The sequence below is a fragment of the Bubalus kerabau genome, chromosome 8, assembly GCF_029407905.1.
Source record: "Bubalus kerabau isolate K-KA32 ecotype Philippines breed swamp buffalo chromosome 8, PCC_UOA_SB_1v2, whole genome shotgun sequence".
Lineage (NCBI taxonomy): Eukaryota > Metazoa > Chordata > Mammalia > Artiodactyla > Bovidae > Bubalus > Bubalus kerabau.
In genome coordinates, this window is record NC_073631.1 from 56,670,267 (window position 1) to 56,695,540 (window position 25,274).

Genomic DNA, 25,274 nt, shown 5'->3' on the forward strand with positions numbered 1-25,274 from the left:
TTGGACTATAAAGAAAGCTGAGCACTGAAGAATTGATGGCTATTGAACTGTGGTGTTGGAGAAGACTCTTGAGAATCTATTGGACTTCAGGGAGATCCAACCAGTCCATCCTAAAGGAAATCAGTCCTGAATGTTCATTGGAAGGACTGATGTTGAAGCTGAAACTCCAATACTTTGGCCACTTGATGCAAAGAGCTGAATCATTTTAAAAGACCCTGATGCTGGGAAAGATTGAAGGGAGGAGGAGACAGGGATGACAGAGGATGAGATGGTTGGATGGCATCACCAACTCAATGGAGATGAGTTTGGGTAAACTCCAGGAGTTGGTGATCGACAGGCAGGCCTGGTGTGCTGCAGTCCATGGGGTCGCAAAGGGTCGGACACGACTGAGCAATTGAACTGAACTGAACTGACCAGGTGTGAGGTGATATGTTTTTGAGGTTATCAGTGATACTGAGCATCTTCATGTACGTGTGCGCTGTCTACATGACTTCAGTAAAATGTTTATTCAGATCCTCTCTGCCCATTGTTGAATCAAATTCCTTTCATTGCTGTTGTTTGTTTTATTTTTGAGGTTTTTTTCTTTGTTTGGTTGGGGTTTTTACTATTCAGTTGTATAAATTAGTTTCTATTATATTTGCTTCCAGGCAAGTGGTCCAGGTTGCATTTTAAGTGCATCCTTTGAAGTCCTCCTATGCTCAAGATACACAGCAATGTTGAAAATAGAATGCAATTTTTAGAAGAAACTGTATGTATGTATACACACACACATTTATGCAGATGCATGTATAGGTTCCTTTGTGTATCTGAGCTCATGACAAGCTGAATGGCTCTGCGGAATAGACTACTGTAACAGGTATGCAGGGAGAAGGCAATGGCACCCCACTCCAGTACTGTTGCCTGGAAAATCCCATGGATGGAGGAGCCTGGTGGGCTGCGGTCCATGGGGTCGCTAAGAGTCAGACACGACTGAGTGACTTCACTTTCACTTTCCACTTTCATGCATTGGAGAAGGAAATGGCAACCCACTCCAGTGTTCTTGCCTGGAGAATCCCATGGACAGAGAATCCTGGTAGGCTGCAGTCTATGGGGTCGCACAGAGTCGGACACGACTGAAGCGACTTGGCAGCAGCAGCAGCAACAGGTATGCAAAGTGTAAGTAGAGCTGATACTGTAGTCTTCCTGAGCTGCACACGTAGATCAGAACAAAACAGCAGGAAGCTCATTGACAATGAGTATTACTCATAATACAATGAGTATTACATCAGTTTCATTTCTTAAAGCAAAGGTTTGGGATATTGTTTCCTATCCCTGCCCTTTACTCCCTCTGTGCTTTGAGAAGAACAATGAAAATAGCTGCTTTGAATCAAATAGATTGTAGTTTAAAAAATGACACATACTTTGAAAGACAAGAGGGAGGGAACTCATTTTGAAGCCAATGCTGAACCCAAACCAAATATTGGCTCAATTAATCAATTTGAAATATCCCTAGTCAGAAGCTGCTGCTGCTGCTGCTGCTAAGTCGCTTCAGTCGTGTCCGACCCTGTGCGACCACCAGACGGCAGCCCACCAGGCTACCCCATCCCTGGGATTCTCCAGGCAAGAACACTGGAGTGGGTTGCCATTTCCTTCTAGTCATTAACTTAAGACCTAATTCTGACAAGATGGTTCTAGGGGATCAGATGGAATGACTCAAAAATTCTTAGACAGTAAAGAGGGGGATCTGGAATTGAGAGAGAGAGAGAAAAAATTAAAATGCATTGAAGAGGAAGATTCAGAATAAACCTTCAAAACACATGAGAAACTACCACTAAGAAAGCAAATAAAATAAAAATATAGAAAATGAATTCACATCAAATAAACATAATTGAACAGCTTGACATTAACTTAAAAAGTTTGGTTCATTCAATAAACTACCCTGGGAAAATAATTATTCAAGAAATAAAAACTTGTCCTACCTTTACTGTTAATGGCCATTTATAGGAAAATATTTCAATAATGCCCATACTGTGAAATTTTTTAAACTTGTTGGGAGGCAGTCCTCCATGGCGTGGCTCACACTTCTGCAAGTCTTGCAAGAATGTTCGTGCAATGAATAGCCTTGCAAGATGGAGATACTATCTCTGTTCGGAGCACAAGCCATGCTTGTTTATAAGCAAGTATAGTAAATTTCAGTATAATAAATGTAATATCTTCCTCCAGGGCAAAAGTATAGCTGGTTTGCTTACTGCTGATTAATAAAGATTTAGGTTCTCTAAGCTTCGGTCGCTCACTCTTCTGTATTTGTGGGCATTGCCTGTTCTTTGTGTTACCCTGTGGGAATTGGAGTTCAGGAAATTCATATAAATGCTGATATTCTGGATGTTGTTCTTGTTAGTTGAAAAAAAAAAAGTCCTTTGTCTTTTACAAAGATGCCTATTGTCTACCAGCATCCATAAAATTGTGGCAGGTTAGATTTAACTTGCAAATAGACTAAAGTCTCAGACCCTTCACAGCTGCTGACATCGTTAAAAAGTTGAACTAAGTCTCTAGAATATGATGTGGGAAGATCTCTGGAACATCCTGTTAAGGACAAACAAGACAAAAATATACGTATGGATAGACATGTACCACATCCAGTATAAATCCATATTTGAGCTCAACATAAATACAATGTAAATATTTAAAGAAAATTCTGGAAGTATATACCTAATTTTTTTTTAATTGCTCATCTATTTGGAAGAGAACTCCCCAGGTGGCTCAGTGGTAAAGAATCTGCCAGCAATGCAGAATACGTGGGTTTGATTCCTAGATTGTGAAGATCCTCAGGAGAAGGAAATGGCAACCCACTCCAGGATTCTTTCCTGGGAAATCCCATGGACAGAAGAGTCTGGCAGACTACCAGACATGGAGTCACAAGTAGTCAGATAGGACTGAGCAACTGAGCACACACACACACAATTGAAAGAGGAGTATGATTGAGCATTTGAGTTAGAAGTGGGGCAATGAATAGGGTGCTATGGAGGGAAGACTTCAAGTATTATAGTTGGCTTATAATCCGTTCAGTCTTGTTGGTTATAGGAAGTGTGCCTGGGTAAAAGAAAATGAGGAAAAGTGAATTCATCTAAACTCCTTGTCAACTGGACTTACATGTAAACTGGCTAATAATATTTGCGAGAAGAAAGAGACCTTATTCACAGAATTCTCTCAGCAGGATGTCCCTAACTAAAGGATTACTATAGTAAATATACAGGACCTATGTTTGGATTTATAAGGCACAACTCTTGGAGAATGTCCCATAAATTATAGAATTCTCTTGCATGTAAAATAGACATGTTTCATAACTTAAACTTTCCTGATTGTGTCAAGTAATACTGTAAAACCTTTTTTGGAGACCTCATGTTATTTGGGACCAGAGATAAGATGTCTATTATAGGAGGAATGACTTGGAAAGCTGTGTGGAATTCCCAGAACTTTTTCATCTGTGCTTCTTTTCTGGGGCTTTCCTGGTGGTTCAGAAAGTAAAGAATCTGCCCGCAATGCAGGAGACATGGGTTCGATTCCTGGCTTGGGAAGATCCCCTGGAGGAGGGAATGGGCAAACCACTCCAGTATTCTTGCCTGGACAATCCCATGGACAAAGGAGCCTGGCAGGCTATAGTCCGTGGGATTGTAAAGAGCTGGACATGATCTAGGGCATCCTTAAAATTATTTGTAAAGCTTGATACTGGGTGAGATACTGATTTGTGTGTGTCTCCTTTAATAATTCAGTATTTTACTCCTCAACCCATTGTTTTCCTGACCTTCTCTACCCAATGTATTTTGATTGTTCTCAACAAAAATTATCAAATTCAATGAACTCTTTTCAAAATCCTCTTATACATTTCCCTAATGAAAACTATCAATATCATTTGATTCTTTTTCTGTAACTCTTTCTTAAATCTGTTACACAGTTTCTTTCTGGTATTTTTCTACTTTTCTGAAAAGTCATAATTTAATGAGTATTTACTTTATCCTAGGCACTTTGCACACATTTCCTATTTATAAGACTCATAATACCCCTGTGATCTAAGTGTTATTACCTGTATTTTACATAAGAGCTCATGCGAATCAAAGAATGTAATCATCTGCTCAGGTTCAAATACAGCCTAGGTTAAACACAAGCCTTTGTGATTCCAAAAAGTCTGACACTAACTTGTCTTTCCCCATGTTCTCCTCTTTTAGCCTTAAATGTTATTTTCCCATAATTTCTTGTACTTTCATTCTTGCTCCAAATTTTTGTTTCTTAAACTTTTCTGGATCAAGAAACACTTTGAGAATTTGATGGAAATTTTAGACTTATTTCTCAGAAAAGTCTATATAAAAATAAATCAAATATATTTCATACTTTTTTTGGTTTACTGTGAAATCTGACCAGGTCAAGGGGTGCCGGTCTCTGTGTTTACTCTTATAATCTCATTAAGTTGAGTAGCTTCAACTAGTGTTTATTTGTGGTATAGTAAATATATCTGGTGCCCTGATTCACATTTGCTAAGTGACACCTCTGTTTTCAGCTATAAATGGGGTCGATAGTTCCATGGGGCTTCTGTCTATTTCATGCTGACCAAATCTGGCATCAAGTCACCCCTTACTGGCTTTCTGCACCAGGGTTTCTAGTTCAGACCTGTGAGAGTTAGATGGGCCAGAGGAAGCACAGCTTGGAAGTGTGGGGTGTTGATACCCTTGAGGAATGTCTGCCAAAGGAATAGGATTTTATAGATTAATGCCCTGCTCTCTTGTCCTCAGATACACATTTCTGGGAAACATTCTGTGTCGTTCTCAGCTGGTCCTGGCAGAATTGAGACCCACTGCCCACAGTGACAACCTCAGTAACACCTTTAAATTGGTTTTTCCTCTTCGCCTGTCTCTCTCCCTGATCCCTCAATCCTGCTCTCTGGATCACCTCCCAAATAAACTAAATACAGGTTCTTGCTTCAGACTCAGCTTTCAGAGCAACCCTATCCAAATAAAATAACTCTTAAATTTACTTTTCTTGTACTGACTTCTTTTTTGAGTTCCCATTCCATGTATCAGGCTGCCTGGATATTCCATGTATTGGGGGCCCTCATTCTTAGCACATTGCATTCGTCAATCTTTCTTTATATTGGTTTGTGACATGATCATAAGGTGGTTAAAATAAAACCTTCGGTGTCATCCTTGACTCTTTCCTCTGCCTCATTCTCATCCTGTTACTAAATCCCATATATTCAATCATCAGGTTAGCTCCTGAATGTCTCACCCCTCCCATCCTTTAGCCCCTCTGCCATAGACCTGGAAGCCTTAAGTATTGAACCATCAACCTCTCTATAACAACAGACCAGCATCTCTGATCTCGTGTTATCCCTTCTCTCTGCATCATTCCAGTTTCTTCTCATCTGTTTGCCTAAATGACCTCTCTAAGACACAAATCTGAAACTGTCTTTTCCTTTTCCTTCTTTAAATTATAACAAATAGAATAAGATCTGAATCACTTAGCATGGCATAAAAAAACAGTTTAGCCATAGCTTACATTCTCAGTCTCATCTTCCACCCTGTCCTTCCAACAAAGTTGTTTTTTATCCATGTTGAACATTCTCTTATCTTAGAACATGCATGTTCTTTGCAACTTCAATTATCTGTAGATGCTGTTCCTTCTGTTTGAACTGTCTTCCCTCCTCTCCTTGTCTGCCTGGGAAATGTAAGATCATCTTTCAAGAACTGGCTCAAATGATATTTCCATCCTAATTTTCATTCCTCCCAAGCTTCAGTCTTCTGCAGTCCCATACAATTTTCACATTTCTCTAAATCTTCTCACAATGCATTTTCATAATATGTTCACGTCTTTATTTCCCTCAGTCTACTGTGTGCTCCAGAAATGCAGGAGCCAACTCTGATTTAGCTTGTCTTCCCAGTACATAGTAGAAAGTGGCCGCTTAAAAATGTGTGCCGAACTTAACTGGTGCTGAGAATCGAGAGAGAATGAGACATTGAAGAGAAGCACAGGGGTAAGAGGATGATGGACTTAAGATATTTATAAACAGGCAATTTGGAGGAGGCAGTGAAGAATGATGAATGAAAATGGAGCTTGAATATAAAAGGAAAGTCAGAAGAAAAATGTCCACAGTTAGAATGCAAAGAGAAGAGAGATACGGATGATATAGACATGTTCAGGGCTGTTGCTGTAGTTTAAAAAATATGTATTAGTGCTACATTTCTTAAGTACTGTTATTGTTGATACAAATTATGGGTTAATCTAATTTCAGATTTCAATTTATTCTTTAAAATTTTTGTACATACAGGCGACTTGTACAAAATAATGTTAAGTGATTTAAATGATCATTTCTAGATTGATTAAAAAAACATTTCACAAACTGGAATTTTCCTTTTGAGAATCTTGATGGTCCAGACTTCTAAATCTCAAAAAGAAGGCCGAGCATCACTTTGAGTCTCTTATATTTTACCTGATGTAAAAGCTAGAGGTGGAGCCCGAAGAGCAGTGGTATCGGGCTGCCAAAAAGTCTCTGAAATTTTCACAAATGAAAAGCTCAACATGCTTTCATCCTACAAATAAGTTCAGAGAAAACTGATTTGATTTATAGTGTTAATTCACCTTGCTAGATGACAGCAGGCAAGTAGAAAATACTTGAAACTTTTTTTTTATATTAATATAGAAGATATGTTGGAGAGATACCAGACCTGTTAGGATGTCTGAGATTTCTGAATTCATGTAAGCAAGGATTTCTTACAGTTCTAATAAAAAGAACTTGCCCCTATGAGCACAGTGTTCTTTGTCGCTGTCTTGCAGTGACATGATAGCATTTGTGCCCCGATATGATGTTCTAGGAATTTTTCTTTCTCTTTGATACACTGTCAATGGTCTCTCTACAGCATGATTGTATTTATCTGTTCTCTCCCTATCCATGTCTTCTTTTTATCTGGACTATTTTGCTATGAGTTTTTCCTTTTAGGAGACAACTAGGATTCTAACGCCCATAATATAGTCAGATTTTGCTAGAAAAGAATCAGCAAACATTTTTCAAATCAGTTATTCTGGATATTTTTCTAGGATATATAGGTGATTACATTAAAAAAAGGATATATATATATATATATATATGTTGTATATATACACATGTACACACACACATTTTTATCAGCACAACATAAAAAGCTTATTTCTGGGATCTTTTTATACTTAAATGTTATCTTTTATATACTTTGCTTATGTGAACATGATTGATATTTGTATTTGTAGCTGAATTGGAAGCAGTCAGAAGATACAAAAGGCAAATTGATGATAAGCATAGTTTCCAGACTAACTGAATACTATTGATACTTTGCACATATCAACTTAGATATTGTATGATTTTAATTTTTCCTTGATGAAGTTCATGATTTTTCTTCTGTCAGATTTTTTTACTACAGATATACCAGTTTCTCCCATTACCTTGTAGGAGTTTCTGGACCATAAACCATCCCTGTGAATTGATTCCACACTCCCTCAAATATGACTTTTCATAAGCCAAGTCCTTTAAAAATACATTTCATATATTTCTCAGACTACATGTAAAATCAGTATCATGCAAACATAATACTTTTACTACTTTCTTAGAGCATGGTGTTGAGAGGAAAAAAATTTAATATATCTGCGCTACATCTACATTAATGCAGTGGTGCAATATTGAAACTGCTTTTATCTGCCACATTTCTCAAATGAAAGCGGCAGCTACATTTTATGGTAGTTAAACTGTGAACCTGGCACACAGTCTCGCCTGTGTGGATCTGGCCCTTTGGTATTATTAAGGCAGTAGCCTTTATTTTGCATCTTAGACTTTAAAAGTTGCTGTGGATATAAGAAACCTATCGTGTGGTCATGTATACACCATAAAATCTTTCCAAAGTGCGCAGCAAATTTTTGATAGAATTCATAGGCCTTTCAAGAAATTAGAGTACAATTCTGCCTGGCATTTCTGAAGCAGACGGTAGAGGAGACTGTGGTCTACTAGGCTTTCGAAGACCCTAGACACGGACTTTTCAATAGTTCCTGAGTGGTTCAGTAATAACCTGCCAATTGTTTGTACCTTCTGCAGTAACCTGATAATAATCTTGTATCTTACACACCAAGGAAGTGTAAATTTCACTGTTTGAACAAGCAATGCTAGCAATTAGGTGTTTTGAGACAAATACAGTGTTTATTAGTTAGAGTTCAGTTAAATCTTTCAGAGAAGTTTATCATTAAGCTGAAAAAGGAGCAGCAGATGAACTACTTTCCATGCGAATGTGTTTAAATGGCTTAGAAAGGGATTATATTTTAAATATTCTTATACCTTTATGTACATTGAGTATGGTAACATCCTTGCTGGGATGCCGATAAACTCCTCTATCACCCACAGTCAACAGTACCTCTTCTTTAGCTGTCCTGATTAAATGAGTGACATTCACTATTGGCAAATCCCCCTGGAGTAACATGAGCTTGTGTGTGCCCAGCCACAATACCAGTAATGACATGATTCTGAGGGGATTTGAAACTCTACCTCAACAAATTTATTTCTGTTTTTCAATATATATTCAAAGCAATACTTTGGCATTGTAATGTGATTCTTGACAGGGCTAAGGTAAATTCATCATGCTAAACTGAAATGTTTCTGGCAGATGCCTACTCTGTAACAATCAAATTGTGTGTACTGTAATATATGACAACCTCAGCGCTACTTCTAGTTGTAAAACTTGCAAATATAATTCTTTATTAATGCAAACTTGGAATGTAATTATGCAGTGTATTATCCCACCCTATTTTTTCATTTAGAAAAACTCTTCAAGACAGTCTACCAACTTACAGATTATGGGAATTTTTGAGTGATTATAGAAAGAATGCAACTTTTTTGTCACAAATATATGCAGGCATTTGATACTTTTCAAGATCAGACACTTGTTGAAATTTAAGAAAATATACAAGTAACATGTCTTCTTTTATTAAATATTAATTTTACTCTCCATAGAAATAGTTATTTGTCCTAGGTGGATACTCTTTTTTAAAGAAGAAATGATTAAAATGCCAATACTGTGTATTGAAATATTATAAAAAGAGATATGTTTTGAGATAGCTTCTGACTAATTAGTGATACCACCTATATACTTCAGTACAGTTTATCATATTTTAGGTCAAAGACCCTAAACAACAAAATGTTTTATTTAAAGCAAAATGTAATTCAAGTGAATGACATTTTGACTTCATAATATATTAAAAGCCTCAGCACATGTCTCCTTTAATTCCATGATATGAGCTCTGAAAACAAAAATACTCAAGGCACCAAAATATACATTTTAAGAATCTAACCATTTTTAAGCTTTGGTTTGGATTTCCATCACCTTTTCCTCCATATTTTGAATAATTGATATTTTCATGAACAGATAAAAACCTTCATTTCATATTTTATGATCTAGTTGCCAGATGCAAATCAAGCTTCCACCTGGGCAGCTGCATTGCGATCCCCTTCAAGTACCATCCTCCACCACTATGGACATGAAAGAACCCACGTGGCTTTCTTGTGCCCTGGTGACGCTCCTTCTCCCTTACAGTCCTTAGCACCTACATTTTAGAGACGTGCTTGAAAATTCATTAGTATTTGTAATGTGAATTTAAATATTTACATTTTAACATAATTATTTGGTAAGAAAACAGAAGTTAATTCTATGATCCTCTTGCAACTTTTTTTTTTTTTTGCTAAGAATAGAATAGCTAAAGCAGGTCTGGGTCACTTTATTAGAACTAAGGAAACATAATATGTGATGCACAGAACTTTAGACAAATTAGGCAACCCCTTGGGACCAGTAAACACCCTCTTAGACTAACACAGAACTTGGAACAGGCCCAGTTGAAAATTTGAATCAGGTTTGCAGAAAGACAAAGGCTGGCAGGAATATAACTTTGGAATATTTACTCACTAATTTTAGAGCTGCTGGAGGCCAACCAAAGAGATTTGGGTCATACATTACCTAAGACTTATGATGGGAACTGGACTTACTAAGCCAATTAAAGAATGATTCATTCAACCAGTCAGTAATCAGTAACTAGTTAGCAATCTGTTGATTTAGTTAAAAATTATCCATCCATTGTGCATGTAGCCCAGTGAAAATTTCTCCTCTCTTTCACTTATTATGCTCACAATTGTCATCCAGTTTGTGGTAGTAATACAGATCCAGTTCTGCATGTTAAGTAATTCGTGGTATACATATATACATATATATTCATTCGTTCACATATTAATTCAGCATATATATATAGAGGAACACCTCTCATAGGCCAGGCACTCTGGTGATCCTTTGTCCATGTCTCTGCTTCTGTTTGCCTCTCGCTTCTCTTCCTCTTCCCCCAACCCCTGCCTTACATCTATTAGCATACATCCCTAGCATACTAGGAAACTGGAACACTTTACTCTGGCATTTTCCTCACTGGTTCACCCACCCGCATACTATGTATAGTACTACACCCATCATGTAAACCCACAATGAAATTCTGACAGTTTCCTAGTATTGGTGAAACTGTTTATAAGCACTTTCAGATCCATTCTCTCATTTAATGAAGACATGACATTAGTGACCCAAAACGCGTAGTGTATGCGCTTTAAAACCTCTATGAATTTGGCTTTCTTTTAACGTTCATACAGTTGGTTTTGTATGTAAACACTGGGCACATTTAACAGGCTCATTCGCCTGGAATAGTCTTTCAGTTCTCTTTCAGAATTGTGTTTAATTCAGTCCCTCCCCACTCCCCCGACATGTGTTTCTACAGTCAGCGCCTCAGATCAGGTCCTTACCATCTTTTGTGTAGATGAACCCACAGTTTTTTAAGTTCCTAATACATGTTCATCCTCAGTCCTTTCTAATTCATCTGCTGCCCCAATAAAAGTATATCAAAATATAAATTTGATCTTGCTGTTTCCTTGATTTAAGTCCTCAGAAGGCTTTACTTTGCCTCCAGGTCAAAGTTCAGAAGTTCAGAAGCACTCAAAGTGCTGCCTTTTTGAACTCAGTTCTGCTTTTTCCCAACATCACCAATTCTGTCCTTTCCAACATTACTGCAATTTCAGAATGCACCAATAACTACTTACTTTCTCCAAATCCCAGTTCAAATATTACCTCTTCTAAGAAAACTTCCTGGTTCTCCTGAGGAGTGTTAGTCAGCCCTTCTCCCCTCTCCTAGCAATTATACCATCTCTATTATGTCTTTAATTCTGTCAAATTAATGTACATTCTCTCTCTAAGCTGTGAATTTGTCAATGGACATCTTGATATCCCTACTCCCAGCACATGGTCTGGAACAAACAGATTATCCTTGGCTGACTGGGTGAATATTGAGGCATCAATTAAAATGTCAGTTTACCAACTTTCAGTGGAGGGGTTGAACTAGAAGACTAAGTGATACTGGACCTACTATAGCTTAGAACTATGACTCTGAAGACATAGATGTCACATCCAGTTGTTTTATTACCATTGGTTACATTCACATGGAGTCTCCAAATAGCACATTTGTGGAGGGATTCATTTTCAGGCTAAGCTTTCTATTGCGGGTCTGCTTATGTTAATATTGTTGTTATTTTAGGTTGTAGGGAAACAGGAAAGCCTCATTATCTCTAGCAACTAAAGCTCAATAAACTTTGGACCACTCCTGGTAATGATACCTCTTTCTTTCCCTCTCCCACCCTCAGCCAGTTTTAGTGTCAAATATTAGCATGGAAATGTGTGATCATTGAGGAGAAGGCAATGGCAACCCACTCCAGTACTCTTGCCTGGAAAGTCCCATGGACGGAGGAGCCTGATAGGCTGCAGTCCATGGGGTTGCACAGAGTCAGACACGACTGAAGCGACTTAGCAGCAGCAGCAGTGTGATCATTGAACTTGAAATTGTTAAGTACATTTCTGGAGTATCTAGTACAGTTCTTGTGGTATTAGATTTGGTTAACTGTGTTTAAGAGACAAACATCTAAGAGACCACCAGAATTTACATTATTTTGATAAATCTTAGAAACATATGATAACAGTATTGGATTCAGACAATGTGTGCATTTGTACACACACACTCACTCTTTCTCACTCATTAGAGTACTGGCAGGAAACAGATAGCTCACTCAAAGGGCTTAGTTGAAGAGCATTTAATAAAAGGGACTGTTTACAGAGGAACAGTCAGTCAAAAGGTAACAAACATGGGATTTTGAAGTGCCAGGAACTAGCAAAAATGGGAAACATCCCTTCCCCATGCTGAAGGGGACAAGATCAGGGAGCTGCAGCTATGGAGGGGTCACTGCACACAGTCACCTTACAGGGAGGAATGGAGTTGTGAAAAATCATGGCCTGGCAGGAAGGGGGCCTGGGAGCAAGGTGAGAATTAACACCTTGACCTCTCTCTCCTCCCACCTTCTGATTTCCCATTAGTGCTTGGCATCAGCCAATGCCAACTGGGAATCAGAAATCAAGGGATCCTGGCACAGTGCAGGCAGAGACATAGAGCAGAGCTTTAGGGTCATATGGAGAATGACCAGCAAACAGTCTTTTGAAGAACATCTAACTCTTGACTCCTCATCCATCCAACTAGAGGAAAAAAGTCATTGATAATGAAGTCGCTCAGTCGTGTCCGACTCTTTGCGACCCCCTGGACTGTAGCCCACCAGGGTCCTTTGTCCATGGGATTCTCCAGGCAAGAATACTTTAAACAGGAACAAGAGAGTGAAATACTGTGAGTTGATTGACTTTGGGGTCAATGTGTGTAATAAGAAATAAGCAGCACAGTTAGGTAGCTATGATTTCCAGTCTCCCTCAGAGCCCATGCCAGGATACCTACTAAAGGCAGCAAAGATGGGAGATAAGAAACAAGGCAGGTGAAATTCAGATCCCAACTTCCTCACTCCAGTTTTAATCCAAGCAGCTGTGACTGAATCTCTTTATTAAGTTATATATAGGATTTCTTTAAGAATATATTGTTCTAATGGAAAGACCTGGGAATAAAAATCAGTTTTCCTACATCCTACCAGTTACTGTGTGGCTCTAGGAAGTGAACTTAAGCAGTCTGTCCCCATTTTCTCATCTGTAAAATGGAAGTAAAAACGTATATCGTAGGTGAATGGTAGAGCAGCAGAGATCAAATGAGAAAATGTATGTGGTTTCCTTTTGAAAAGTTAAAAAGCTCTACAAATGTCAGGCCTGATCACTTTTGGATACTATCTTGTAAAGCTGGTCCCTGAGTATAAGCTTGTCAATATCACATCCTGCCTTTGAGGCTATCTTTCCTCTACACATGGAGCACTTTGCTCCACTCCAACTGAAACATCACATATAAAGAAAAGATAAGCAGTAAGAAAACCCAAATGTGTTGGCAATACGGCTGCATGTTAAAAAGAAAGAAGTAGATTCACGTTGAACTCCGTTTTCGTGGTGCATAACTCCCCTTTCCATAGGTCCTATTAACTTCAAAGGGAGCTCCATGCATGTAAATGATTATATTTATTGGATGCGCCAACTCCTTCTTATCCTCCGGGCGCAATTAGAAATATCAGAAAAATGAATGTCAGAGACTGGATCCATGTTTGATATTCTATGGGAAATTTCCCATAGTTACAGATGTTAAAATTCCTGCCCAATTGTCCAGTTACAAATTTGTAGTATTTCTTTTTTTATCACCCCTGGAATTATTTCTCTTATTTTAGAATATTCTTTTCTTCATTTAAAGAAAAATATTCTCTTTAGGTCCAGACAAGCTAGTGATAATATCCGTGCTTATTGTACAACTTGGTATAGTAATACAAATTTAGACTGCAGGACCCCTCTCTTGCAAGTAACTGTTAGGGCTCCCCTGAGATTATACCAATACTTTTAGCAATCCCGTTCCCGCTTCAAGTTCACTCTGGTATCTGCTGGTTGAGACAGTGCCTAGGAACTAAATTCCTGGGTGCCCACTTTAATATTACATCCACTAAACCATACTGTAATGTCAGTGTTTGTTGTAAGTTCCAGCCATTATCAATATTCTTGTTATCTAGCTGTAAACTCAGGGTTTTTTCCAGTTGAAATCACCACAATCAGTGAAAACAGATGGCAGGTGTGTGGAGAACTGTACTTTTTGTACGGATTCGTTGTTCTTTTTAAATTCAGTTGTCTCGTGGCTCTTGGTGGAACTCTCTCTAGAACAAGTTCTGACAACTATTTCACATCTTCACCCCGTCTTATCAGTGAATGTAGTGCCTTGCAAGTGTTACAAGCATGGCTCCTCAGTGATGCTATGTATGTTATACACCCATGAAGGCAGGTCAAGGTTTTAACTATACTTTTTTTTTTTAAGTGACAAAAAAGCAGAAACACGGAAGAAGCCCCTCAGAGTAAACATTTAGAACTATGATGAAAGAGAAAACATACGTACTATTCAGTGATGAAAACCCTCATTGGAAATGTACCCACATGTAGACTGAGAGATACAAAGATGTTTCAAAATAATATTTTGTTAAGCAACATGATTTATAAAAATCATTCTAGCCAGTCTTATAGACAAAACTACATGCACAAAGTAATTTGGATCCACTATGAATTATCTGTGGGAAATTAGTAGGCAAAGATAGTCCAATTTCAGTAAATATTTATAGAGCAAAACAATCCAAAATATATATAACAATCAAATTTCTAGTGAAAATGTGTGTAAGTAGGTTTATTTTGAAAGGAAAAGTCCTACTCCCAGTGTCATAACCAATTAAATTCTCCAGGTAATGACCCCATTTGCATAGTGAGCGGAGCCCACAAGTGGGAATTTTAATGGGCACACCACCTGAGTACAGTAATTGAGAGTGACACAACTTGAACTAGTTTTGTGCTTACCCCACTGAAAATTCTACTCATATTATTTTTAATGTCAAGCTACAAGTCAAATTTCAAGATGATGGATTTGTTCTTTTTTAAGCACTGAGTTTGAATAAAAGAAATGCTTTAATTCTGTTATGCATTGCATATCTTTGCTTTAACTAATCTGCAGTTCTGATTCTCACCATTGCTCCATTTTCCTCAGTGATTGGAATTTAATTTTATTCATTAATTTGTGAATAATTAGATAAAAAAAATGACATCCTCGGCAGCCAAATTGCTTTAGGATTGCCATTTAATGTACTTTTTACCAGAATATGTATTATCATTAAGCTGGCATAATAGTTTACTAAAAATGTAATTGTATAAATATGCCCAATTATTCTTTCTGATGATCTAACAAAGTCTAATATGTATTCATGGGCATTTCCCTCCTCCTTCACCTCAACACCAATAAAACGTAGTTCCTGCAGAGCTGATCACAGATGCCTTGTCATCTGAAGGTGTTACTTTTAAAAGATATTCTCCTTCTCTCTCAGGCACTATTCATGTCCTTGAAAGAATTGTGCATTCTGATTGAGGGATCATATGAGGTCCACATTAAATTATATAATAAAGGTGATCTTGAGACTCTGAGAGTCAGACACACATGATGAACTGTGCTATCCAGGTTTTGAGATGACATTTTAAAACTTCTTTTGTTTCACTCGAAGATTGCTTGAGATCCTAACTATTTGTAGGTGTTTGACACCACTCCGTCACATCTGTAATTGGCATAGCATCCAGCAGACAGGCTCTGTACATCTTTACACTGCAACCTACCAAGTTAAGAATGTATTGGTTCAATATAAAACAGCAGGCTGTTTTTAGACATAGTTACTAGTGCACAAGCTTTAATATGGCCTGGCTTCATCCTATAATGAGATCTTTTGGTTCCCTGCTCAACGGGCTTTTATTCCTTTGCAAAAGGCTATGAACTATGTCAAGTGGATCAGCTGCTTTTGTACACCCTCTTTCTTGGCTTTGGAATGTAATTCCTTTGCTTCTACCCCTTTATGCATCAGACAGAACTTAAGAACCTTTTCAGTTTTTCAAGCTAAACTGAGAATTTGTGTGAATTTGCTTTTCACTGTTTTCCTAATAATTACATTCTCCACTGAACCTCAAAGACCTGCCTGAAAGTGAACACTTAATTGCAGAGCTATACTTCAACAGATATATCTATACCCTCTGTTAGTAATATGTTGAGGCATGTTTAGCTAAATTGATTTCTTCACAGTCACCTCACAAATAAGCTCAAGATTCTCTTTTAGCAAGGGTTAAGGTGAGGAGGGATCAAGGGCATGAAGAATGGACAAACAGAAATACAACTAGTGGCCGCAGTTCTGTAGGAAGGCAAGGAACTACTCGTTTTGACATTTGGCAGCTTGTTGTTGTGGTGGTGTAGTTGTTCAGTTGTGTCCGACTCTTTAGGCAGGTGGAGAATGTCAATCGGTTGTCCCGGTGTGATGAGAGTGAGATGGTGCACATTTCTCCTTGCTTAGATAGAAATTCTTCTTTCTAGTTGAGGCTTTGATGTAGCTTTGCTTAGAATCCTGTTCACCTCCAGGTTTGCCTGTTGAACTTAATTAAAATTTGGTCATTTGGATGATACTGATTCACAGGCCTTTAGAGAGGACAGCCAGTGTTCATTGGGAATTTTGCAATGTGAAAATACAAGGCAGATTTAGTCACCAGTGATGATTTTTGTGAAAACCACCCCTTCACGTTAGGTCTGCATCAACCCCTTCCATTTTAACCATAACCTCTAAAAGTAATCTGAAATGAACAAGTAAATATTAGTAGCCTCAATAAGAGTTTTCTCATGGGAAGTGGCAAACTTCTCCCAAAGGTTGAAACATCCTGAGGGCTTTTTGACTCCCTTGAGGGGCTTAAAGAAAACAGTCACTATAAATTTATTGATTACACAGGACATAGAGATGAAGGGTTAAAAAGAATGCCTTGTAGTACCCAAGCCTCAATTTTAAAATATAAATAGTAAGTGTAAAATAAACTCTATCCCTATATTAACTGTCATTTAAAACAAAAAAGGTATGCTTTTCTATATTAGTATTAAAATAAGAGAAAAATGGATATTATAGTGTCTGATGAAATTTTATCTTGGCTGTCAGATTAGATGTAATAAACCTACAGTCCTACAAATCACAGGTAATTAGAAAGGGTATAAAGGTCTTGAATAGTATGAAAAATAATCTTATTAATAAATAAACTTATTCATTAGGTGGTTGGGTAAATCTAGGCATTGAAACTGGAATTCAAGAAGGCAAGCCACAGAGACTCTGGACTCAAATCTTATTTATGTTAGGCAGTGACTTTGACGTTTATAACATTAGAATCTAGGGCACTGATAAGAGTTTGTATAGATGAAGAATGAAAAGTTATTACATAAGGTTGCCTTGGTTACTCCGTGAACTGTTCAGAGAAACACTGGCTATTTCAGGTGAGGGAAATGGATATAGTCAATACACTATAAGAACACAAAAATAAAATTATTATACTCCTAAGTAAAATGTCTTCTCCTAAGTAAAGTGATTCAAGGGGTTAAATACTAATAATAAAACACTTCCTACTACTTAAAAATTGTGCCACTAAAAACCCTAGTTGAAAGTACTTCTGATGATTTACTTTTCGGTGAAATTCATTGAAATTAATACCCAATTCCATAGATCTTTTGTGTTTAATTTCAGCATCTAAATATATATATATATGTGTGTGTGTGTGTGTGTGTATAAACTACCACAGTTTTTTAATAAGTTGGGAGATAATTCCAAAGCAAATAAGTAAAAGCAACTTATTAAAAAACAAATGTAAAAAATGTGAATTTTGCTCTACTGTGAAGTTTTAACAGAAAACCATGTTTTACCATGTTTTGAAATCATTTGTCAACTATGATTTACAGTATAAACTGATGTGAATCTTTCATAGTTCATTTATGGGCATGAGTCATGTGATTTACATAGGAGACTAAGAAATCTTTCAGAGAAGGATATAACAAGAAAAGAAAAGCCTAGGCTTTTAAATTATAGTTGAATTCATTTAAATATTGATCCATCAATTAGATTAGAGAAATCATTTTTTTTATTTCAAAATAGTATATTCAGGATAATACAGGTCCAGTTTAAAAATATTTAAGATTACGTTTCAACATTTAAAGAGAGACCAAATCTGTAACTGTAAACTAGAGCACTTATGATGGCCATATAGTTCAACAAAATATTTTACATACAGAAATTCTAAAATACATATTGAAAATATTTTCACATTTGCTACTTTTGTTTTTTTCATTTATTTTAAAAAATCATACAAGGTACTTTGTGGTATGACTGCAGAATAGACAACAGAGGAAAAGTACTATGAATATAAATATGAGATTAAAATTCTATCAATTAATGCTCTCTGTTACAGAGAAACATTATTATAAAAGTGCTAATATCATCATTGTAAATAGCAGGATACACAAATATTAGACAAACAGTTTGGCAGAAAATTTTTGCAGTATAACAGATATACTATTTTAATGATTCCAGGTCATTAGAAGGTTTTATATATCAATATAAAGTTGATACTCTTACATCCTAATATATATATACATGTTAACTTTGGATATATGTAAATATTCAGATTCTGATTACTAAGAAATAGTAGAAAGATGTTCTCATATTTCATTTGTTACATCAAAAATGCTCTTTAGGCCAGGAAGAGACAGACAGCTGTTGACTAGAATTCTATTTAAGCCTGACAATTTAAGTGTGTGTGTGTGTGTTTGTATGTATGTATGTGTGTGTGTATGTGTGTTTAAAGAGCACTAAAAGGGGATTCAAGAGTTTGCTAATTTTTTTTTTTTAAGCCTTTTAAGTAATGATATAAGTGGAAACTAGGTTTCATCTCAAAGGAAAAATTGTTGGTGACATACCCATGCTTTAGGTTTTAAAATCTTAAAAGCCTAGATTTGCTAAAAGGCTTCCTAAAAATATGCATTTGTTTTTACTATCAATTTGATATTCAATTGGAATAATAAAAAATAACTATTCATCCAAAGATATACTTTCAAAATTTCTAGAAGGTATTACCAAACCAAACTACAAGTTGGGGATATCAAGCTTAGCAGAAGAGCATGTAGTAGGAAAATGCCCTCTCCTTTTCATCTGTACCACACAAAGTCTCTATGTCTTGGTAACTTACTAAGTCTTAACAAGTAACTTAATAAGTCTTATTTCTTTACACTTAAGGATCTTTATAACCCATCATTTGGGTTTAATGTAAAATTGAAATACTGAAATTTGGTCATAGTAATGGATGTCAAGATTCCCACTGCACTGGAAGGAATAATTTGTATTTAAGGTTAACTGTGCTTATAAATATTGGGGGGTTTGCTTCTTAACCAGATAACCCTTCCCCCTGCAAAATACTTAAAGCTCTCAAAAGAAAAGTGTTTGTATAAATCAAAATCAAAGTGCTGAGATTTTAATATAAAATTTTTCCTAATTTAAGTTCAACTTTTCAAAAGTACTCCACATTGTTTATAAGATATAGCTATTTTAATAAAGCATTGTTTTTATCAAAACTTTATCATAACCTCTAAATTATGTAAAAAAAAGCTTATTTTTAGTTAACTTAAATTTTATAGTTTTTTTAAAGAAAGATGTATTGCCACAACTAAAGAAAATACATACATGAGGCATTTTTCTTGTAACTGCTCAAGGGCACAGTCAGCTCAGGTTGGTCACCTAAAACTTGGTCCTAAAGCTAATTCATTCAAGCAGCAGATGAATCACTCATCCCAAGAGGCCTCCTTCAAATGCCACATTCTCCTCGAAGCCTTCTGAATATTCCCATAGACATCAGCTTTTCCTTTCTGTGTATCCCTACAGCCTTTTGAGTTTCTCTCTCTCATAATCATGACTTCCATATGCCTGTGGGCTGGCTTATTCTTTACAAGTCTCTTTGCCTAAACTTTCCTCTGCTTCTCTGGATGGCAGCTGAATGCCATCCATCTCGGCGCTGCAGCAGCTCACACAGCAGGCACTCAGTGTCTGTTGAACAAGCAGAGCGTAGACGCAAACTCTAGGTGCCCACTGCTTGTGTGGGTGTGTTTCTCAAAGTTTACTCTAAGGAATGCTTGCTTTTAACCACTGTAACAACATTAAAAATAAATTGTCTGATTTAAATAACCACCAGAAAAGAATACATTTGGAGCAAGGGGCTCCTAAGACAGGTTAAAAGAACCATAGAGAAATAAGTATAAAAAGGAGGAGACATTTTGTATTTTTTTTTCTTTTTTTTTCTGTTTTTGGCCAAAATGTCCCTCAGTCACTGCAACCTATTAACAAGTTTAAAAGTAGTTAAAATTTCACATATTAAACCATGTGGATTTGGTTAGAGGGACAAAAAAAGGCTTTCAGAGATTACCTAAAATAATGAGTTAACAGTGCAAGTACTGGGTTGTTTGATGAGAATTTTACCACGTGCTTTTCTTTTACCTCAAAAGAAAAAACTTAAAATACTCTCCAGTTTTAACGCAAACAGAAGATAAATATTTATGAAGGAAAACAAATTCCACAGCACTCCATACAGATTTCCAGGCAGTCTGATGATTCACAACAGGCATCCATGATGCCACAATCCATGTCACAAGGGCAGTGACAGTCATCTCCCATTTCATCTCCACAGCAACAGCAGCAGGCTTCTGAGGTGCAGATGCCACACGAAGCTTGTCCCAGGACAATATTGCAGAGGGTCAGGAATTCACAGAACAGGCAGGCCAGGATACAGTGGACACAGCAGTCTTCATTTTCAGGTGGGAGGAGACCACACAGTCAGAGAAAGAAGGAACACAAAAGATATAAATCATCAGTAAAAGGAATAATAATTGATCAAAGTAAGTAATCCAGAACCTAATGACCTGCAGTCCTAGAAGTCTTCTGTGGGTTGGAAGGATGAAAAGAAACAGGTTAAATTTTAGATGAACAATCTTTAGAAGCAGATATTGCATTTGGTGGGGAGGGAAAGACTGTATATACATGTGTGTGTGTGCCTGTGGGTTAGAGTATTACTCAGTGTGCACTGGTCTGTGGTTCTAGGTTCTACCCCTCTATGCCTCTCATCCCTCTTCCCTATATCCTACTGCTCTCTGCTAAATGACAGTAAAGTCCTTCAGAAAACAAGTTACTGCAATGTCCCCACCTGTTCTAAAACTGCAAGGAAAAAAAAATTTAAATGATACATTCAGTATGTTATTGAATAATTAATTCAACAGCTAAATTGGAATCCATTAAACTGGGATCAGCATATTTTATTTCCCAATAAAACTGGCTCAATTTTATGGTTCCTGATTTTTTTGGTTTCACAAGAATTAAAAACAGACCCTGGCCCCAACCATTGTTTCTGGGATAGTTCTGCCTATCTCTAACAAAGGATACATACCTTAGCAAAGGTGAATAATGACACAGTAACACTGCTTTCCCACTTCCTGTGCATGAAGTACTTTACTGAGACATCTCTAATGATGCCTTTTTGAACAACAAATGTCATGAACTGATATAAAGAAGTGAGAATTTAACAGATTACAATCTAATAAATTTAGTACACCATATTCTAAGCTTCTTTCCTCAGAATTTTGGGTCAAGTAAAAGGAGCAACTGAAGAAAATGTCTATTTCTGGAAGACTTTAACACATGCAATAAAATAATTTAAGACCAATGTTATAAGACATTTGTCTTATTTCAGAAATATTTATGAATTTTTAGCAGGACTATTTATAGGTGTGTGTTTGTGTTCCTTTCCTTCTTTAAAAATTTCATATGATGCATGCTTTAATGAGGGGATTCTGCTTCCAAGAACAACAGACAGTACAGAACAATCCCCTATCTATATCCCACTGTGACATGACTTGTGTGTTTCTGTATTTGGCTTTAAGATTGAGTGCCTTTGATGGAGTTTCATCAAATTGTGTATTCATTCCATCATAACCACCCCCCTCCACCTCCGAATATTCCCGTTTCTCTGTAGTCTCTAACTTAGTAGCATCTATACATTTGTAAAAGGGGGAAATGTGGGAAATACATACTTATCCCAGATGGCAAAAAGGAGGAGGGTCAGGAAAAACTCAAAAAGGAAACTCCAGAGTTGTTTGTAGAATTAAAGGCTAGGAGTTCCCTGGTAACCTAGTGGTTAGGATTCTTGGCTTTCACTGCCATGGTCCAGGTTCAATCCCTGGTCAGGGAGCTGAGATCGTGCAAGCTGCCTGGTTCAGCCAGAAAAAAAAAAAAAAAAAAAAAAAGGCTAAAAAAACACATTGGTGTATCCTCCCATCCTTCTCAGGGCCAAGCCCACTCTCATATAAAATGGTCTATGGAGCAACCGGAAAATGATCACAGAATTCTAAAACTGTGAGTTTCTGTCTTCCTCTAATGTTTTTAGTAGTACCGTAGTCCTCCACATTCCAAGACCCCCAGTGGATGCCTGAAATCATGGATAGTACTGAACTCTATACATACTCTTTTTCCCCCATGCATACACACTTATGATGAAGTCTAATTTATAAACTGGACAAAGAGATTAGCAGTAACTACTAGTAAAATAGAATAGTTATAACAATTTTCTATAATAAAAGTTATGTGAATGTAGTCTCTCTTGAAATATTTTATAGAAATTTAATGCCTTTTCCATCTTAACTATACACTTATTATACACTGTGGCCATACCTTTTACAATTTGAGGTGAAATAACAAAATTATGAACTTCTTTTCCCTTCTTCACAATTTCACGGATAGAAGATTCATTCTTACTGTAGACTTTAGCAACCTCAGTGTATAGTTTGTGTGTGTGTGTGTGTGTGTGTGTGTGTGTGTGTCTTTCCTTATTAAATTGAGAACTTTCACCTATTTACTCAAAGTACTTTACAGTCTCTTTGTGGCATATATGAGTTGCCAGGATCAGTACTCTTGCACTTTGGAGCTATCATTATGTAAAATCAAAGTTACTTGAACACAAGCATGGTGATATTAAGACAGTTGGTCTGAAGCCAAGAGGGCTGCTGCATACGAACAGGTGGAACACACTGCACAAAGGGATGATTCATGTTTTGGGTGGGATGGAGAGGGTGGCATGAGATTTCATCATGCTACTTGGAGCAGTGTGCAATTTAAAACTTATGAATTGTTATTTCTAGAGTCTTCTATTGAATACTTTGGTACTGTGAGTAAATGAAACCACAGAAAACAAAACCACACATAAGGGGGGACTACGGTATCCAATCACAATAAGAAAACAGCAAAATCAACTCCATGGATCCAAGTCCATAGTCTTGGGAAGTCCTGGGTTTCTAGAGAGCCTCTACTTTCCCTGTTTCTACATTCCTTCTATAAACTTTTAGCCTGATATCTTATATGTCTCGGTTCAGTAGAGTTTATCTAGGATTTATATTATCATCATGATTTGTAAAATATCTGAAACATTATAGAGCTGACTTTATTATTATTCCTATTAAGAAATTAGTTGGCAAAACTAATACAATTTTGTAAAGTTTAAAAATAAAATAAAATTGTAGTTGAAAAAAAATAAAATACAAAGAAATTTACACACACACAAAAAAAGAAAACTAAAAAAAAAAAAGACATTAGTGTTTAACTGGCAAGGAAGCCAGTTCTATTCAATATGCCTTCAAACACATACCCGTATTAACTGATTCTAAGAACACGTCCAACCTTAACTTTGTATTCTGCTATGGAATGGCCTGTATTTCAAAACTAAGAGGGGAATCCATAAGAACTTACTTGATACTGAAGAACCTTATACACAGTTATTGAACATTAGATTATTTATGGATTAATATCATACATCAAAGTATATGTAGTGAACTTATCTTGAAGGGGAAAGAATGGCCTTAGAATGGCCTTCCCACCAGCCTTAGAAATAGAGGGTTACAATACCTTTGAAGCTCTCTTTGGTCCCTTCCTAAGTACATCTTCCTCTTCCCTTGCTTTTTGTTGTACTTTGTACAACAATGAATGTGTAAATATCCCTACATAACCTATCAGGAAGGAAATGATACCACATAAATTCCTGTAACACTTTTCTCAATATTATGTATTTCAGATTTACCTTTCTTAATTCTTGTAGCTAAAGTTCACTTGTTTTACATTATATTTATCCATCATATTTAGGAGTATTCTGGTCATTTCCAGTGTTTGCTATTCCAAACATTAATGTTTGAAACAGGTTTGTGCAAGTCTCCTAGAGCCAACTTGCTAAATAACTGACAGTAGAATTGCTGCTGGGTTCTAGGATGTACATGTATTTAATCAAGTTAGGTAATACTGCATTTGTTTCTAAAGTGACTGCTCCAAAATGTATTCCCACAACCAAGTATGAGAATGCTCACTGCTCCACATCCTCACCAATCTTTGAAAATGTCATATTTTTGAAACTTTGAAACTTTCATATATACCAATTTGTTGCATGTGAAATGGCATCTCATGGTGGTTTTCTTTGCATTTGTTTACTAATAAATTTGAACATCTTTTCATGCTTTTGGCCATTCATGTTTCCTCTTCTTTGAAACAGGTGTTCATGTATTCCCCTCACTTTTCTATTGAATTGCCTGTTTTTATTATCGACTTGTAGAAGTTCTTCATGTAGTGAAGATATCCATCCATCAGTCCTTTGTCAAATATGATTGTCCTCTCTTAGTACTGACTTTTTGAAGTTAAGAGATAAGATGCACATGAGCTAATGTTTAGACTGAGAGTTTGAAGTGATGAAGAGAAATTCAATCAAATCTTTTCTTTAGCTGGAAATACCAGATGGAGATATCAGATAGACTAAGGTGTTGGAGAAGACTCTTGAGAGTCCCATGGACTGCAAGGAGATCCAACCAGTCCATTCTAAAGGAGATCAGTCCTGGGTGTTCTTTGGAAGGAATGATGCTAAAGCTGAAACTCCAGTACTTTGGCCACTTCATGCTAAGAGTTGAGTCGTTGGAAAAGACTCTGATGCTGGGAGGGACTGGGGGCACGAGGAAATGGGGACGACAGAGGATGAGATGGCTGGATGGCATCACCGACTCGATGGACGTGGGTTTGGGTGAACTCCGGGAGTTGGTGATGGACAAGGAGGCCTGGTGTGCTGCAATTCATGAGGTCCCAAAGAGTCAGACACGACTGAGCAACTGAACTGAACTGAACTGAAGGAAGTAAAATGGAAGACTGACAAGTTTGGCTAATGAGTAAGTGAAAAGAGGAGGTATTAACAAATTTGGTGGTAGAATGAAATAGAAAAGTTTTAGTGTCTTATTCAGAACAAGGGAGTCCAGCCATTCTGATATACAGAACAGGAGGGGAAACCAATAAGTAGTCAGGAAGGAGTGACTGAATGTGA

At 36.9% G+C, this 25,274-nt stretch overlaps 2 protein-coding genes across 24 annotated transcripts in view; one reads left to right on the plus strand and one right to left on the minus strand.

Moving 5' to 3' along the window:
* The window catches only part of LOC129659174 (uncharacterized), a 480,433-nt gene that overhangs the window by 364,795 nt on the left and 90,364 nt on the right, over positions 1-25,274 (plus strand). For 3 of the 18 annotated variants that reach the window (XR_008717842.1, XR_008717830.1, XR_008717831.1), the window contains one exon: positions 4,764-5,004. The exons of 12 other annotated variants lie outside the window; for them this stretch is intronic. The gene's annotated coding sequence lies outside the window, so the exon portion shown is untranslated. Of the gene's footprint in view, positions 1-4,763; positions 5,005-9,440; positions 10,910-24,461; positions 24,597-25,274 lie in introns of those variants that run through there. 3 more of the 18 variants (XR_008717834.1, XR_008717837.1, XR_008717839.1) reach the window with 2 other exon arrangements.
* MDFIC (MyoD family inhibitor domain containing) overlaps positions 17,953-25,274 on the minus strand; it is a 323,251-nt gene continuing 315,929 nt past the window's right edge. For all 6 annotated transcript variants that reach the window (XM_055590331.1, XM_055590330.1, XM_055590328.1 and 3 more), the window contains one exon: positions 17,953-20,682. In XM_055590331.1, the coding sequence (XP_055446306.1) occupies positions 20,435-20,682 (248 nt within the window). In that variant the 3' untranslated portion in view covers positions 17,953-20,434. The remainder of the gene's footprint in view (positions 20,683-25,274) is intronic.